Source organism: Choloepus didactylus, chromosome 2, assembly GCF_015220235.1.
Source record: "Choloepus didactylus isolate mChoDid1 chromosome 2, mChoDid1.pri, whole genome shotgun sequence".
In the NCBI taxonomy this organism is placed as follows: domain Eukaryota; kingdom Metazoa; phylum Chordata; class Mammalia; order Pilosa; family Megalonychidae; genus Choloepus; species Choloepus didactylus.
Genome location: NC_051308.1, coordinates 220,922,137 through 220,941,515, shown reverse-complemented (window position 1 = coordinate 220,941,515; position 19,379 = coordinate 220,922,137). Strand labels below are relative to the sequence as shown.

The following is a 19,379-nucleotide window of genomic DNA, read 5'->3' as shown; positions in this document are numbered from 1 at the left end:
GACCAAAGGAAGTTTCATTTCCTCACCTCTTCAGGAGGGCACATTGTTAACCCCTTGTTAACAGCTCTGTGCTAGGCATTGGGAATATACCATAAAATTCCTACACCCTGTCCTGAGTGGACATGCTATCCAGCAGAAAAGACTAACCTTAGATAAGTATTAACTTGTGTTGAAAAGAGATCAAGCTGGTTATCATCAGCTTTCCCCTTAAAAAAAAATCATTTTATTTAGGAAACTTGCAAAATATCAAAAGTAAAGAGTAGCTTAGTGAACTCCCCTTGTACCTGTCACCCAGCTTCAATAATTATCATCACTCAAGGCCCATCCTGTTTCATTTATATCCCTACTCACTCCTTCCCCCTGTTTATTTTGAAGCAAATCCCAGATCCCATGTCATTTCTTACATAAATAAACTTGAGTGTTTATGAATGACTGTCAAGAGAGATAATGCTGATATAGTCCCCTTCTATTTGTATTTTCATGTCATACTTAAATCTGTAGTTCAATGGACAAGAAGAAAAGTCAGGGAAAATCGTATTTCACTTGTTGTCTCAAAATAAAATAGGAGGGGAAACTTCAAAAAAAATCTTTTAATTATTGGCATTAACACATTTGTATGCTTCTATCATCTTCTTTAAATCAAACCAAAAAAATAGTTTCAAAAAAGAGTGATACTATAAACCCACAATTTCTCTAATAACTAAAAATAATAAAAAATAAAAAAGGAAGTTCAAAACCCATTTATCAACTCATATCATAAAATATTTATTCCACTAATAAATAATCCTAATCTTATTTCATCTTTTAAAATGTTTATTTTATACTTCCTCATAATAAAAAATAAAATTTTATTCTATCAGACCAATTACTTTTTAGCAGTATATGACTCTTTCTATCATTAAATACACAGGAAAAGTTTAGCTGTGATTTCTAATAAAGATAATTAAATGAAAAAAAGAGTTATGAAGAGTGAAAAAGAGTGATATTGAATGTTTTAAAACGTTCTGTGGTCTATAGATTTCAGTTGCAGCCATTGTATCACCTGTAGGATTATGTATCTAAATTCATTGCATCAAAATAAAAGGATATATTAAAATGTAATGCTCCATTACATAAAACAAAATATAAAAGAAAGTAAATAATTGCTGAATTAAAATTATCTCAAAGGGAAAAAAATATTCCTCCCTTTTTGTGGTAGTGTTTGATGTAGTAATTTATATGTTTATTCAACAAACGTTTGATGGGTACCAAATTCATGCCAGGCTATGCTAAAACAAACACAAAGATGAACAAGTCATGCCCTTTATCCTTTGCTTTTAGAGAACTTGCAAGCTTTTAGAGGGGAGACTAGCATATAAGTTGATTGTTTCAATTTAGTGTAGTAAGTGCCATTACAAAAGAATGTACTTGGTACTCTATAGAAAGATGATGAGTTGATAATAACACCAAATAATCTTTTAAATAGGCTACCAGTCATTAATTGAATTTGGAGTGCATTTGACAAATTTTTCTAGTAGGGTGAAAAAAAGAGCTCTGAGCTTGGATTCTGTTACAGCCCAACCGCTTAACAGTTGTGTAACCTTAAGCAAGTAACTTTCCTTTTTTGAGGTTAAGTTTCGTGTATCTGTAAAATGGTGAAAATATTACAGGGATGTGATGAAAATTTTGCAGTACTATAAAAGCATTTTGAAAATCACAATGCCCTTTTTATAGGGTATAAGATGATACTATTAATACAGGTCCCAAGTAAATTATACTGCTTACTTTAAGAAATGACATAGAACTAAAATAATGGTTGCTTGATTGGAAGTCTGTTTTGGTAATTATAAGGATATTATGAGAATTGTGAAACTTTTTTTTATTAATTAAAAATTTTTTTATTGTAGTAACATGTATATATATATATATATACACACACACACACAAAATTTCCTATTTTAACTACTTTCATGTGTATAATTTAGTGGTATTGATTGCATTCACAATGTTATGCTACCATATCCACATCCATTACCAAGACTCCTTCTTGGCCTTCTATACCTAATAAGCAAAAACTCACCATTCACTGCTCCCCCTGGCCCCTGGTAACCTCTAGTCTACTTTCTATCTCTATGAATGTGTTTATTCTAGATATTTAATGTCAGTGGAATCATAAAATATATGTCCTTTTGTGTCTGGCTTACTTCACTCAACATAATGATTCATGTATCATGTATCAGAACTTTATTCCTTTTTTTGGCTGCACAATATTCCATTGTATGTATTTTTGTTTATTCATTTTGTTTATCCAGTCATCCATTGGACACTTGGGTTGTTTCCATTTTTTGCCTGTTGTGAATAATACTGCTATGAACATTGGTGTACAAGTATATATTTGAACCCTGTTTTCAATTATTCAGGGTATATACATAGAAGTGGAATTGCTGGGTCACATGGTCATTCTATGTTTAACCTTTTGAGGAACTGCCAAACTGTTTTCCACAGTGGCTGTACCACTTTATCATCCCACCAAAAATGTACAAGGGATCCAGTTTCTCTGCGTTCTCGCCAACACTTGTGATTTTTCCTATTTTAAACAATACTCTTCCTGATGGGTGTGAAATAATGTCCAATTATGATTTTGACTTGCATTCTCTTATGACTAATGATGCTGAGCATCTTTTCTTGTGCTTATTGGCTGTTTGTATATCCTCTTGGAGAAATGTTTATTTAAGGCCCTTGCCCATTGTTTAATTGGGTTGTTTGTCTTCTTGTTGTTGAGTCATAACAATTCTTCATATATTCTCGATACTAAGTCATTGTCAGATATATGATTTGCAACTATTTTCTCCCATTCTGTATTTGATTTTTTTTTAGTCTCACATTATTTCATGGTCTCATAATAATGAGACAATATGTACATATAAAATATATGATTATTATGGGTTTATTTTTCCAGACTGACATCTACAGACACCATTCCCAAAAGCAAATTTCTTGCATTGGGATCCAAATTTCGGTACAGTGGTCGGACTCAGGCTGAGACCAGGCAAGCTAGTGCTCTGATTGACAGGCCTGCCCCACACTTTGAACGTACAGCAAGCAAACGAGCATCCCGGAGCCTTGATGGAGGTTTGTATTGAGTATTAATGATTTCTTGTGATCCTAACTTGTTAGGGAGAGATAAAGGAAGAACAGTTATCTAAAAGAGAACCAAATTTTGAAATCTCAGTGGTAAAATTGAAATGGATTTTACTAACTGTCTAATTCAGTGGAGTCATCTTAAGAAGAGTAAAACAGGTTCAGAGAGAGTAGTAATGAGATCTGGGTTCCACAGCTAGGTAGTATGGATCGAGCACCTTTATTAATTAGAATTCAGTCTCTCTTCCGGAGTCGAAACCTAATGCAGCATGCTGAACTAAAGCCCTCTTTAAGCATTTTCAGTTATTTTCTAGTAGGAAAGATGAAAAGAGTCCTCCTGACTACAGCAATCATTTAAAAACAAGTTTAAGCCTATTGTCACATGGCAGTAATAGGGAAAAAGCAATCCCATTATTGGAGCCCTCAACTTCTATGTAAATGAAATATTTAAATGAATATTTAAATATTTAAACTATACTCACACTGTAAATATTTTATTTAAATTTATCTTGTTTAGTTACATGAGTTTTATGTATTTAAAATACAGAAGAAATAAATAGTTTTCATGAATGTATATATTGACAGTCCAGAAGTTTTAACCAAAATAGATCATTATTGAATACATTTATTCAGGACCGACCAATGCACAGCCCTATGCTATCTACTGTGAAAGGAATATACATGTTACCATGTCTATATAGACTACTGAAGTTCTGGGTTCTAGAATTAGACCTGATTTTCTTCAACCCCAGCTCTTGTTCCTGGGCAAGTTGCCTAATCTCTGTCTCAATTTTCTCATCCTTAATGAGACTGATAATAATATACTACCTGAAAGAGTTTTTGTGAAGAATAAATGAGATGATATATATATATATGGTACTTACTGCAATGGCTGGCACTTAACAAGTGCCCTGCAAAATGTTAGCTATTTTTAAGATTTTGTTAATATTCTGGCCACAGAATTATTATTTTGTTTTGTATCATCCAGAACCATGTACCCATATTGTGGTTTGTTTATGTATCCATACCCTCTGAGGAGGTATCTGTAGCATCCTAAAGCAATCATAAGCACCATTTGGAAATTCTCTATTAATTCAGAAAGTATTTCTTGCTGTGGTCTGAGGAAATTTTGTAATAGAATGTAAGAGGATTTTCTTATGATATTCCTGCCTGTTTCATGGCGTAGTCATCTCCTGTGCTAGATAATGCGCTAAGTGCTAGGGGTATTATAGTGGTGAATAAGACATATATAGCCCTTACCCTCATTGAACTCTTAACCTAATGGGGATTTTATGATACTTATCATAGTGGGGAAAACAGGGCATTCTAGGAACATGTACTGGATACACCTAAGTCAATTTAGAGGCATCAGGAATAAGCCAGCCACACCTGGAAAAGAAATCACCCAAGCAGTAGGAATTTTGTGCCTCCATACTATGAGCATGCTTCTTTATTTTGGTGTTTCTCTACTGTCCTGAGTTTGAAGGAGCTGTTTAAAAGTAATTGAACAAGGCATATTACATGCTTTGTCTTCTTTAATCTTCATGACAACACCATGAATTAGGCCTCAAAGATCAAATAACTTATCTTAAGATATGACACCTAGTAAGCAAAAGTACAAGCATTGGAATTCATGTTGGTTTGACTTTCAGATATTTATTCATTCATTACTTTGTTCAACTATTTATTATGGACTCCCTATGTGCCAGGTATTGTTCTGGAGAATACACCTATGAACACATAAATGCATGGAGTGAGTTGCCACGTGGTGCATTCATGAGAACACAGGCTCGGGCATCACAAAACTTTCAGCAAATGACGTCTTTATTACTTATACAGCCCAAAATTCCAAAAGAGGAAAGGAAGTGATCCCATTGTGGTGTCTCCCCTGGGGAGAACAACTATTCAGGTCGGGTCAGTGGATGGCAGCTCCACACACCCTGCTTCAGTCAGAGTTGAAAGACCCTATACTGTTTGAATGTTGAGTATTTATATACTCCAAGGGGTAGGGGCCCTGCCACTGAGAGTTCCTGCCCTGATAAGCAACTGGAACTGTTTATTTCTGGTTTTGGGTTTAAGAAATGGTCAGGCCTTTCGTTAGACCTAACATCTCCTCCAGACTGCAAAAATGGAAACATCTTGAAACATCTGCACACAATAGAAAAAGAGGAAGTGTAGGGAAGGACTGGGAGATGACCACTAGGGTATGTCTGTGATTTCCCCTAGAACATGCTCTCCTGCCTCATGGAACTTACACTCTGTTTGTGGAAACAGAAAACAAAACAAAACAAAATAATTTCAGATAATGTAAGTGCTATGAAGAAAATAAAACAGGGTAGTAGGATAGAGAGTTTCTGGGAATAGGAGGGCATTAGGGAACAGTTTTAGTTTGGTTAGTCTAATCTAAATTTAGAAGACTCCTAAGGAGCTTCATTTGAGCTGACACCTGAATTATGAGAAGGAGCCAGTCATCCCAAAATCTGTGAGAAGAGCATTCCAGAAGAGTGTATAGCAAGTACAGAGGCCTGGAGGTAGGAATGATTTTGGCATGTCTAGATCACTGCTATCCAATAGAACTTTCTGGGCTGATGAAGTCTTCTATTCTGCACTCTCCCAGTTGGTTACCTATAGCCACGTGTGGTCATTGAGAACTTGAAATGAGACTATGTAACTGAAGAACTGAATTTTAATTTTAATTTAAATAGCCATATGTGACTAGTAGCTCCCAAATTCCACAGCATAGGTCTAGAGCCTAGTGAATGAAGGGGAGAGAAATGCAAAATGAATGTGGTCAGAGAGGTAGACAGGAGCCAGGTTGTGTAGGGCCTGGTAAGCTACAGTAAGGAGTTTAGATTTTATTTTAATTGCAGTGGGAGGCTATTAGAGGGAGTGCTATGATCTGATTTTCATTTTAAAAAGATCACTATGACTGTTGGGTGGATACGGTACTGAAGGGGTTGTAAAAGGAAAAGCAGGGAGAAGGCTGTTACAGAATCTGGTTGAGAGATGATGACAGCTTGGACTTGAGTATTTGTAATGAAGACAGTAAAAAGTGGTCAGGGATACGTTTTGGAGGTAGGGCTGATAGAATTGCTAATAAATTAAGTGTTGGAGAAAGGAAGGGAAAATCAAGGTTTATTCCTAGGTTTGATCATTTAGTGCAGTGGGAAGGTCTGAGAGAGGAGCAGTGTTGGAGAAATATGGAAAATCAAGTCTTATGTTTGCTTTGCCGTATACATGTAACACAATCAGGCATTTCCTTCCTTGACCAGCAAGTTGCCCTACTTTCAGTTTGCCTTAGATATAGGGAGGTATTATTTTTATCCCCATTTTTCAGGTCAGAAAATTGAGGTTAGAAAGTTTTAGTGACTTGTTCAAGATCTCACAGATGCTAGTTGCAAAGGTAGGAAAGAAATCCAGGTCTGACTGATACCATATCCCTCAGTTTTTTCCACTAAGAGGTTAAGTGGATACTATGCCTGATGTATCTTTCTGATAGCAAAATTAACCAAAGATTCAAGTGTTAATGAGCTTTGGTACCTTGAACAAATTAGAAACCTTTACTTAGAGAAATCCCATCTTGACTATCTATTTTTCTAGTTGTAGAAACCTCATAGCTCAATTCAAGACTTTAACAAAAATTTTGATGTCCTGTCTGGCTAATGCTGGCTAGTTATTAGTAAGTTATACACTATGCTTGTAGTGGAGGGGCGGGGATCTTCAAAAAATTGCCTTCAAAAGTTTGATTCTGTAGTAATGCTTGAGATTCCCAAAGCAAATCATGTAAGACAATTCTAGAGGAAGACAATTATAGCTTTGATGGCTTTACCATTAATATGACAGAGTTTGGGGATTTGGAAAAAAAAATTTGAAATCATTTATTTCTGCCATCTAGTTTTATAGAAGTGGAGCCTAAAGCCTAGCAAAGTAATTTGTCCAAAGTAACATAATTTGTTAGGACAAACTTAAAACAGAATCCACATTTTCTCAAGTCCCAATCTTTTTTTTCTTTGGTATATTTCATGCTCCTCTTTTCTGTCTTTACGTTTTGAGGCTTTTTAAAAGAAATAATTTAAGATCTTGACTGGTCCTGGTAATTAACACAGTACTTGCTACATTGTAAGTACTCAATAAATGTTGAAAATAAAATGATTGTTTTTCGTATGTAGAGAGTATTGAATGTAAGTAGAAATTTATGTTCCAGACTTTTATATGATATTTGAATGCATTAGAATTTCCTAAATACAGTACAACTGTTGGCCCTCTCTTTAACTTCCTCTGCTTGGGAAAAAAGGTTTAATTTTTTTTTCTGATTTTTCGGATCTTCACTCAAACCCTGATGACTAATTAAGTTGAGTACCTTTTCATAGGCCATTTACATTTCATCATTTATGAAGTGGCTGTTCAAATCATTTGCTCATATTTCTGTTGGCTTTTTGTCTTATTAGTTTGTAGAATTTCTTTATATATTCTGGATATGAATCTTTTGTCAGATATACATATTGCAATTAATTCTCCCACTATGTGACCTGCTTTTTCATTCTGTTAGTAGTATTTTTTGATGAACAGATGTTCTAAATTTTAATGTAATCCAGTTTATCAACTTTTTCCTTTATCATGAGAACTTCTTGGGTCTTATTTAAGAAATCTTTGCTTACTCATGGTCATAAAAATATTCTCCTGTTTTCTTCTAAAACCTTTAATGTTTGCCTTTTATATTCAGATCTTTAATCCACCTGGAATTTATTTTTATGAGTGCAATGAGTAGAGGTGAAAATTCATTAGTTTTCCATATGGATATTAATTTGACAACACTGTATACTGAAAATACCATTTATTCCCATGTCATTTTGGTAATAAATCAAGTGACCATATATTTGGGAGTTTATATCTGGTTTCTCTAATCAGTTCATTGGTCTCTTTGTCTATCCTTGTGCCAACACCACACAATCTTAATTATTCTAGTTTTTTAATATGTCTTTATCTGATATTATAAATTCTCCAACTATATTCTTAAAGATTATCTTGGCTATTTTTGACCCTTGGTATTTCCTCATGTATTTTAGAATCAGCTTGTCAATTTCCACCAAAATAACACCATTCTTATGCAGACTCTTCCAGAGAACAGAAGAAGGAATTCTTCTAAACTCTTTTTATGAGGCCAGTATAAATTTGGCACTAAAACCTGACTGCATCCTTACAAGAAAGGAAAATTACAGACTCATCTCTCTTGTGAAAATAGTTGCAAAAATCCTAAAATGCCATTAAAAGAGAAACATATTATGACCAAATTGAATTTACTCCAAAAATGTAAAATTGGTTTAATCATTGAAATCTGATTCTAGTTCTAGCTCTGTTACTATGTTTAGAAGAATTCACCAATGAAGCCTTCTGGGCCTAGAGATCTGTAAGGTTTTCCTTTGGATTCAATTTCTTTACTAGATAAAGAACTGTTGACATGTACTAGTTCTTAGTTCAATTTTGATTAGTTGTGTTTTTCTAGGAAATGCCCATTTAATCTAAATTTTCAAATTTATTGACATGAAGTTGGCATAATATCCATTTACTACCTTTTTAATATCTATAAGTTCTATAGCAATGTCCCTTTTTTCATTCCTTATATTGGTAGTTTGCGTCCTTTTTTCCCCTTAAATAATCTTACTAGATTTTAATAATTTTCAAAGAACTAACTTTCAGTTTTCTTGTTTTCTTCCTATTGTACATTTTAAATTTTAATTCATGTCAGATCATATCTTTAGTATTTTTTTCTTTCTACTTTTATTGAACTGTTTTTTTTCTAATTTCTTGAGATAGATACCCACCAATATTCGTTATTTCGTACAGTGTAACCTTGGAATTTAAGTAACTTGCCTCAAGTCACATAGCTAGTTAGTGAGCTAGTTAGTGACAGAATTAGAGGTATAATCCAGGACTGTTCTCCCAGACCAGTGCTGTTTGCTCTCTGCCATGATGACTTCTTTTTTTTATAGAAGGGGGAGAAGAAAAGATGTTAATAGTCAATATTTATTGAGCACTTCATATATTTTAAGCACTGTTATAGCACTTTATATATATACTTTTTAAACAACTGACTTGCATACAAACTAAGACAAGTGTTTTTTGCAGTTCTGTTTTCAAATGTCTTGTTTCTCTGTGTGCTATCTTCTCATTATAAGAACTGGAAAATGAAAACATGTCTATTACTATTTTTTCTCTTCTTTTCCTAGATCCCTATCCATCCTCCTCAAAAAGGGATTTTTCCTTATTCGGGGCCATATTTCTTTCTTAATTAATATAATCCTCTAAGCTAGAGATGGTATATTAGGGAAACTTTTACAAGAATTGCTTTATTTATTTATTTATTTATTTATTCATCTTCATTTTATTGAGATATATTCACATACCACGCAGTCATACAAAACAAATTGCACTTTTGATTGTTTACAGTACCATTACATAGTTGTACATTCATCACCTAAATCAATCCCTGACACCTTCATTAGCACACACACAAAAATAACAAGAATAATAATTAGAGTGAAAAAGAGCAATTGAAGTAAAAAAGAACACTGGGTACCTTTGTCTGTTTGTTTCCTTCCCCTATTTTTCTACTCATCCATCCATAAACTAGACAAAGTGGAGTGTGGTCCTTATGGCTTTCCCAATCCCATTGTCACCCCTCATAAGCTACATTTTTATACAACTGTCTTCAAGAAGGAATTGCTTTATAAGGGACCTCATTTTAATAAATCAAATGAGCATTCCCTTTCTCATTCTGCTATGTCTGCTGCTCAGAGCTTCTGCTTTATCAGCTGGAGAACTAAAACTGGTTTGGATCCCAGTTTATATGGTACAGTGATAAATCATAAGGATGGCTAATAGTGATAAGAATATTTTTTCAGCTTACATTTTTGTTTCACTTTTTGCTTTTCAAGACTTTTCTGTATATTCTTATTTAATACCACAGAGAAGCACTTAGGAATTCTTTATTTACTCATGAGGAAACTGGGGCAAAAAAGTTATATAATTTATTAGGGTCATACAACCAGGTAGTACATTCATTTGGTGAGTAGTGATTGCAATGATTCTTCCCAGGGGAGCACATCCGTATCATCTTTGGAGTTTTAAAACAAAACTCATGTCCAGGCCTCACTTTTGGATATTCTGACTCATGTGTTTGAGGTGGACCTGAGCATTGGCTGGGCTTTTCTGTTTATTTTTCCAGATCCACAGATGATTCATGTGGACCCTCTGGTAATGGAACCACTGTACCATCGCTTACCTTTAGTATGCCAGGAATTGCACTAGGAAGTAACAGAGCTAGACTAGAATTTAAGTGTACCTTTAAACAGTATGATGGTTTGAGTTTTACTCTTTACTGCTCTATTATATAACTGTTTAACTTTTTGCTGTTGTCAACCAAAAGCAATATAATGCTAATGTTTAATGTGTCCATAGTTATTACCACCAGCACTCTTCTTTCGGTAGGCCTTCAGAAATCGGAGATATTGAATTTTTAAACTTGTGTCCTCTATGTATGCATCAAAATCTTATAAAAGCTAACAAATGAATTAATAAAAGTGAAGAGCCCAAAATATCTTAAAATAATCACTACCCACAACCCAGGGAGTATACTGAAAAAAATTGAATTATATACTTTAAATAGATGAATTGTATTGTATGTGAATTACGTTTTTAAAAAACAATATAGTTACTACCATGAGTCTCTGTGTTCCATGTTTGCAGTTTCCTTATTGAGAAAAGAAGAGAAATATTGCCATTCTCCAGGGCTCCCAGGTGATATCTTTCACTTTAATTGCACGTCAGTGTGCACATAATTAATTTTTTCTCAACATACACTTGAAATAATATTAACCCAGAACCAGAGAACTATAAGAATTTAGGTACAACATTAAAAGTTGATTGATATTTAGGGTTTTAAAAGGTATTTTTATATCCATTGAATATGCCTTCCTTCTCATCTATCTTATAGAATTGATATCTTCCATATTTTATAAATGAGGGAACTAATATTTGTAAGATTAAGGTCTTTTCTTAGGTCATACTACTATGTATGACTAAAGTGAGAGCAAACCTAAGACATATGATTTGTCTTTTGCCTCTGTTACACACTGCCTTTCACAGTCAGGGTTTTCATTGTAATGTCATCATTTTTCCAACCTCTGAACTCTGTTTCTGCCCCTAACTCCCACACTTATACCTACTTTTCCACATACAGTACAGATTGCCAGGCGCTAGGAATGCTGAAGACAAATCATTTGGCTCTGAGATATTAGTGTTGGATTGAAACCAAATGCAAGTGGCAAAATAACACATGGTGAAAGCATGGGCTATGTTTTTATGATGCCAGGCAGAGCTAAATTAATTCTTTGGGAGGAGGTGTGAATACACATGTATGATGATACTTTAACACAACTGTGAGCAAAATATTTTGTCACATTTTCCTGTGTTGTTAGATTTGGTCTGCCATATGCCATTCTTGCATTGACTGGCTTTGAGCATCTATGATGAGTAGAATGGACTTGGAAGAGGCGACAGATTTTTCATTAAAAGATAAAATAGATTCTTGTACTTCTGCTATTTTCCCTATTCCATCCTCTGAGGAATGATTCCTCTCACTGGAGATCAATACAGGATAATGAGCATTTCTTTCTTGACATTGTGTGTATGAAGTAGCTGTGAATTAAAATTTTTTATCTATTCTGATTCATGGAATGCCTTTGTTTTGCCCAATCCTTACAGCTTATGAGTCTAAATTTATCAGGATAAATTATGTTCAGTGTGCTCAGTTTAAGAAGACAGGAAAGTATATAATAAAAATTATAAATATTTCCATGCAAAATGGTTGAAATTTAAAAGTCTCAGTACACAAAAGTGTAATGATCCATTATCAGAAAATTAAATCATGGGAAAAACACCTTCTTTCCTAGACTCTGCCAGATTAGTGAGGTTTTACTACAAAATGTGTAGATGTTTTCTATTAGTCACTGAAAGAATGAAAATAAAAACCATAAAAAGAGTATGAGTATTTTGGAGTAAACTGTTAAAACTTACATGCCAAATAGTCCAAACCAAAACATCCATTAGCTCTGTGAAAAGATCAAGCTTTTATCATAAGCCAATATTGTTTATTCTTTCTCTCTAATGTTGTCTGTACAGTCTTTTCCCTAAAATCAGGGTTTCTCAACCTCAGCACTTTTAGGGCATTTAGGGCTGGATAATTCTATGTTGTGGGAATTGTACATTGTAAGATATTTAGCAGCATCTTTGGCCTCTATGCACTAGATGCCAGTAGCACCACCACCATCCTCAAATTTACCAAGCTAAAAGGTTTTCAAACATTGCCAAATGTCCCAAGGGGACAAAATCACACATGGATGAGAACCAAAGCCCTAAATATATTTGAGAATAGATGCTATAATATAAATTGAGAAGACTTTGGGAGAGGGTTAGGACAGAGTCCAAAAGGTTTTGTTGTTGGTTCAGACTAAGAACCAAAGATTTTGAATTCATATATATATCAATATATATTTAACATTGTTTATTGTGAAACATATATGCAGAAAAGTGATAACTTTCAAAGTGCAATTAAACAAGTAGTTGTAGATCAAATTTCAAAGTATGGTATGGGTTACAGTCCCACAATTTCAGTTATTTCCTTCTAGCTGTTCTAATACATTAGAGACTAAAAAGAAATATCTATATAATGATTCATTAGTCATAATCATTTATTAAATCCTATCTTCTCTGTTACATCTCCTCCCTCACATTTGATCATTCTCTCAATCTTCAAGGATATTTGGGCAATGTCCATTCTAACTTCTTCATGTTGAAAAAGGAATGTCGACATTATGGGTTAGGGAGATGCAACTGGTTGATGTTCTTGGAGAGACTGGTACATCTGGGTTTCAGGGCTTATCTGGCATAGCTACAAACCAGAAGTTTTAAGTTTCTGAAAAATAAACTTAGTGAATGAAACTTTTACAGAGGCTCAAATATAGCCCTGGGTATTCTTTAGGGTTTTCAGGAATACTATTGGTTGGGTTATAACATACCATGACAATTTGTAATATCTAGCTTAAACTTGCATAAGAATAACCTCCATAACAGCCTCTTGACTCTATCTGAAATCTCTTAGTCGCTGAAACCTTACTTTGTTACCTTTCTTTTCTTCCTTTTGGTCAGGAAGGCTCTCTCATTCCCATGATGCCAGGGCCAGGCTCATCCATTTGAGTTGTGTCCCAGTTGCCAGGGGGACATATACCCCTGAGAGTCATGTCCTACATAGTGGGTAAGGTAATGAATTTATTTGCAGGTTTGGGCTTAGAGAGCAACCGAAGGGGCTATCTGGAAGTGAGTCTTAGGCATAACTATAGATAGACTTAGCTTCCCTGTTACAGAAATAAGTTTCGTAAGAGCAAGCCTGAAGATCGAGAGCTTGGCTCATTCAACTGGGAGTCCCTGATGCTTGAGAAAGTATCAGAAATTTCCCAGGTGGGAAATTTTTCTCTAGTCCCTCAAGGGACTTTACAAATACTTTTGGTTATCTACCCAACATATTCTGGAATGTATCAGGGTATTGCATTAAGCTATACAGAATTACAAGATCTCATTCCCTATTCTAGGCTCCATGTGTTTAGGTTGTTTAAATAAACTGGCTACACAGGTCAAGTTATATTGTGTGCTATAGAAAATTTTAAATTTGGACATAGTAAACATCTCTTTCTTTGATCTCACACAGAGGGTGAATTTTTAAAATACAGACATATTATCCTTTGCCCTGTGTTCTGATTTATCTTAGTCCCAAACAAGTCAACTTTGTTCATGTCTAACTGAGGTCTGATCTCTTTTTCAGCTTCTTTAGCAGTTGGTATATGGAGTAATGCTGACTTTCTGAGCTGTAGAACCCTAACACTGAGTCTTAGGTGTCACATAGGTACCCAAAGTTCCAGGGAAATACCTGATTATACACATAGAGCACAGCATCTCAAAATTTAGAAATAAAGGATAAAACTCAGGAATGAATCTGACTGCTGTAAGAGCTTACAATCTAGCCCTAATTTTTTTATAAGTGTTTTCTATACAAAATCATACAATATTTGTCCTTTTGTTTCTTATTTTGCTCAACATATTGTCTTCACTGTCATTCACCCCATTGCATGTCTCATGACTTCATTTTCCTTTCTGTAGCCAAACAATATTCCATCGTGAATTCATATTATTTTAATCAAATGATTTATTATTAAAAAGAAAAGTGTCTGGTCCAAAGATTTGCCCTTAAAAGTACTGAATAGTACATGTCTTATCAGAAGATCCATTTATCAAGCTACTTCATAATCATTCCAAGAAGGTTTCACAGAAGAAATCGGACTTAATCCTTTTTTTTTTCCTGGAATATATTTTAGATTCCTGAAATTGTCTATAAATAAACTCATCTTTATTTCAGAAAGAAATCAGACTTAATCCCTTTTTTCCTCCATAGCCTTCACTGCAGGCTCTTAAAACTGCCTTTATTTCTAACAGATTACAAGGTTAAGTAATCTTGCTAACTAATAACATGGGTCTTCAATATCTTTTCTTACTGCAATGCTGCACACACATACACATTCAACATTTATGAAACATGATAATTAGCACATTTTAGCTTTTCTATTTAGGGTACTTTCAGCTTTCTTGTTCTCATCAGTTACCTAGCAGAGAACTTATTTCTTACCTTCTGTATGATAGCCTGTTGGACACTTTAATGGCTCATATGTGTCCTGGATTTACAATTAGTTCACTTAGTGACTTTGAAATAGTATGGTAACTCTTGCCTTCACTTATGTTTTGTTTATCCTTTCCCATGTGGCAGCGGCTGTTGACTCAGCAGACCGAAGTCCTCGGCCCACCTCTGCCCCAGCCATTGCTCAGGGTCAGGTCACAGAAGGCAGTGTCCCAGGTTCTTCTGTCAAAAAACCAGTGGTCTCTAAAACACAGAAGGAAACAGTTAAGCCTGAAGTGAAAAGGGAAGAAGTGCCACCTGAGCAAGTTGAGCCAGAGCCCACAGAAGTGTGGAAGGTATGTCATAAGTCCAAATATCTAACTAATTCACTTTCTGATTTAGAGGTCTTAATTCCTTGACCAGGAAGGTTTTAAAAGCAATTGATTTTTGTAGAATAATAACAAAGTTATTTCTTCCTCATTCTTCCAAAAGAAGGCTTCTACTATGAACCTGTAAGATAATTTCATATAATTATGTTATGAAGACAGTAAACTATCCCAGAAGAAGTTTACAGGTTGTCCATATCTTGACCCAACTTTATATCGTAAAAAAAAAAAAAAATACAGGTTTGTAAAACAGACTGGTACAGTGATCATCTGCTTTTTAAAAGAATTTTTGCTCATCCAGAAGGAGTCTCCACATTGGTTTTTAAGAGTATGCTCTGCTAGTGTGATTAAAATATAATTTTATTTTCTAAGATGGATGTTTGCTCAACATTTCCAGAGAACAAATATTACATAAAACACATCTATGCAGTTGTTCAGATTTTAAGGTAACTTTACAAAGAGGAAAAGATCTGTTGTGTAGGAGATGTGATGCTATTGAGTTGTTTACATTTCTGAATTGATTGTACCCACAGTCAGTAAGCCATTTTGCAAAAGCACCAATTTAATTAGCAGATTTCCTGGGAATAACAGTTAGTGGACCACTCTTTTATATGTTGATAAGCATTTTAAACACATTTAAGCAGTGTTGAAGTTGAGGTGCTAGTTCAGATTTATTGAAGCAAATATAATCCTCACTGTTGACACAGGAATTATCAGGATGAGTGTTCATAAGAACAATTATGTTTTTATCTGTCTGTTAAAAAATTTAAAACTGTATAAGACTTTAGTAAGTGCTCTCACCTTTGCAGATGAATTAATCCTGTTCTTTTGGAGACAGTTCAGTATCTAGTTTATTTATGGTAGAGCAGTGGCCAATCTAGATCTGTTTTAACTGTATTATCTAAAAAATAAACTGTTGTCCTTTGAGAACAACTTGAATCTAGAGGAAAAAAAAGATTGAGTGAATAGTGGGTGTTTGCATTTCTGTACCTAGTCAAATGTGCATGATATTGGCCAACAAGTTCATGTCAGTAATGACTTTTTAATGTTAGAATACCTCAGTTTTTAATGTTAGAATATCTTTTATCTGGCAATTCTGACTATCCCTCTATTTTACTAATTGAAAAGTGTAGGATTTCTGGAGTTGGCAAGGGAAACCTGAGTTGCAAAAATTCCTCTGGCCTTATGCTAATTTACTTGTTCTCCTTCTGCATATAAGACAGACACAAGTATCTTCAAGAATAGATACCCTTAGCATGAGACCTTGTCAGAGTGGAGAGATCACTCCCTGGTATATTCCTCTCCTTTTAAGTACTAGTAGGGGATGCCAGTGAATTCTACATAAATATGTGTTTTGAGATGCTCTTGTTGAAATCAGACTGAAAGCCACCTCTGATAATGTTCAACTACTGTAATAGTAGTAGCAGAATAAAGGGTGATGCTGAGCTGATTTTATTTGCAGCAATTAGAAAATAATAATGACATTTATTTTAAGCCATATTTATTATATAAAGCAACAGTAGTAATAAAGTAACCTCATAACAATGTAAATTTCATCATCTAACACTAATTTGGTGCCAGATAGAGATAGCTTTTGCCATCTTGAATCATTGACAGGGTCTATTCTGAAGGTAGCGTCTCTCTCTCATGTACATCTTCATCTCATTAAATGTTGTTTATAGGGTCATAGACAGAACTACTGTTGTTACTTGGCCTTTATTCTTCGAAGTAGAGGCTCCCAGTTTCTTTTGTTGGATTGCTAAAGTATCCAAAGCAAAAAGAAGTCATTATTCATTAAAACTAGTAATTTAAGCATTATAGAATGATTAAAAACTACCATTAGTAAGCATACACAACCATATGTAGTAGGACATTATCTATGTATTAATAATAAGAAAGCTTAAGCTCGGAGGGGTAAAATAACTTGTTAACGGTCATACTGTAAGTATGCTGTTATCCACAGTAGAAATGCCTCAAATTACCCCTGGTGGTTAAAAGTGCCCTAACTGGATGTGCTTATGATTTGACAGTGTCACAAAGTTTGGTGTTATCTTATGTTCTTTACATTCAGTCCTAGAGGAGGTAGCTCAATGATGTGGTATTCCTAAGTAATGCTGTCAAATGTAAGAAGAAGAGTGTCAAAACCACAGATTGACGAGACTTTGTAAGATCTTAATGATACAATGTGATTGATTTAACCCTTAATTAAAAAGTTAATTTTGTAATTTTGAAATATCCAGTGTTGTAGGCTTTGCTGACTCTGCTGTGCTTCTTCTTAATAGCCTACTTTAAGAAATTACTCCATCTTGTGAATATAAAATGACTATTATTAAAGGTATTTCAAACTAGGCAGGAGGACTCAGCTATTCCATTTGTGCTATTGAGGATGAATCTTGCCCTTTCACCAAACACAAGGACTCAAGCTCCCTAGAGAAGAGATTGCAAATTTTGACTGTTGTAGCTGAGCCCTGAATGTGCTTATTTTATAACTCAGCCCTGAGAGTAATTGTGTGTATCAGTAACAATTTGGATTGAGTTGCTTTTGCTATTTTGTTGTCTAATAAACTGAAGGGTTGAAACTGCCTCCTTAAATAAATTGATTAGTAAAGTCCTATGTATATAATAGTTTGGTGTTATACATGGCTTTTTATATGTATGTTTTACGTATAAAGATTTTGTTTTTGTTTCTAACTGTCATGTATGTCATACATTGGTATCTTCATATGTAAATTTGTTTTTAAATGTTATTTAAAGTACTTCCAGATCATTAAAAAAAGCAAAACAAAAGCATATGGCTGTAGCATTAAATAAACCTAAAATTAATAAATACTTTTTATAAATAAGTATAAAAATATGTTTTCTTCATCAATGGAATAATTACCTTAATTTTATTTTTTTTAAAATTTGGATATCCCTATTACCTCTTTGGCATTGAAAGTGTGATGGTGAACTTAACAGACTGCTATTGAGAGTAATATCCTTCCTTGTAATACCCTCCATAAGACTGCATCATGTTTACATACTTTATCAGAGCATATTTTACAACCAACTTAAAGTTTCATCTTATTTTGAAACAACACTATTCATAGAAGCCTACTAACCTAAAATGTTTTTACCACTTTATTTCTTAAATGTAGGTGGAAAAAACCCAGATCGAGGTCACAGTACCCACCTCAAATGGTGACCAAACTCAGGTTTGTGCCAACAGGTCGCTTTTTCCTCTCCCCCAACCCCTTCAATTTTTTCTTGTCCCCCTACTCCCTCTCCTTAAAAATGAAAGTTATGAAATGAAGGTTCAAACAGACTTCAACAAGCCCAAATTTTATCATTTTTCTTTCTTTTTTAATTATGGCAAAACAGAAGCTTGCAGAAAAAACTGAAGATCTGATTAGAATGAGGAAGGTTAGCCATTTTTCACTTTCACAAAACTTCATTGCCATTTCACCCATGCTGATTTACAGTGCATTAAAAGGACAGTGCTCCATTCCTTTCATTGATTTCTCTTGATCGGAAGGTACTTTAAAAAAGCAGACACATGCATGTCACTAGAGAAATTATAATCCTGTATTACGTATTGAAAGATTACATTAAAGTAAACTTTCCATAGGAAAATATATCTTTAAACTAAAAATAATCAGTGAAGACCAAACCTATCCTTTATACATAAACTTTGTAAGAAATATTTCACAATGGAATTGTATTCATGGAATTGTTGACAATATTTTATATATATTTATCAAAAAAAACATCTTAGCAGCGACTCCCAATATTGTTAATAACTGTGGGTTTGGCTGCTGTGTGTTCCACTCTTCCCAACAATAGAGTGTGATGAATCAGTTCTTACTTAAAAGAATATTAACTGATTATGTTCAAAATGCCCATAGATTTTTCTTATGACAGGTATTAGAAATTTACATATTGTAGTATTACTAAATACAAAATATATCTCCAAAGCTAAGTAATGTTTTTAGGCATTTCTTCATTCCATGGAACATGGAGTTTCAAGCTTTTTAAAGTCATAAATTTTAAGGTAATGCTCAAAAACTCTTCAACAGCATTTCAAATTTGAGTATATAACACCTTGCTACTTAAGAAGCCAATGAAACCAGAAGCACTGTCTATTGAAATAGCATCATTACATTTTTTCATCA

The 19,379-nt window shown here is 34.1% G+C and overlaps 1 protein-coding gene across 8 annotated transcripts in view; it reads left to right on the top strand.

Annotated features, from left to right (window-relative positions):
• EPB41 (erythrocyte membrane protein band 4.1) overlaps positions 1–19,379 on the top strand; it is a 259,035-nt gene that overhangs the window by 185,465 nt on the left and 54,191 nt on the right. For 5 of the 8 annotated variants that reach the window (XM_037827956.1, XM_037827957.1, XM_037827958.1 and 2 more), the window contains exons 11-14: positions 2,939–3,111; positions 14,993–15,198; positions 18,366–18,422; positions 18,589–18,630. In XM_037827956.1, coding sequence (XP_037683884.1) covers positions 2,939–3,111; positions 14,993–15,198; positions 18,366–18,422; positions 18,589–18,630 — 478 coding nt within the window. The remainder of the gene's footprint in view (positions 1–2,938; positions 3,112–14,992; positions 15,199–18,365; positions 18,423–18,588; positions 18,631–19,379) is intronic. The other 3 variants (XM_037827962.1, XM_037827960.1, XM_037827959.1) reach the window with 2 other exon arrangements.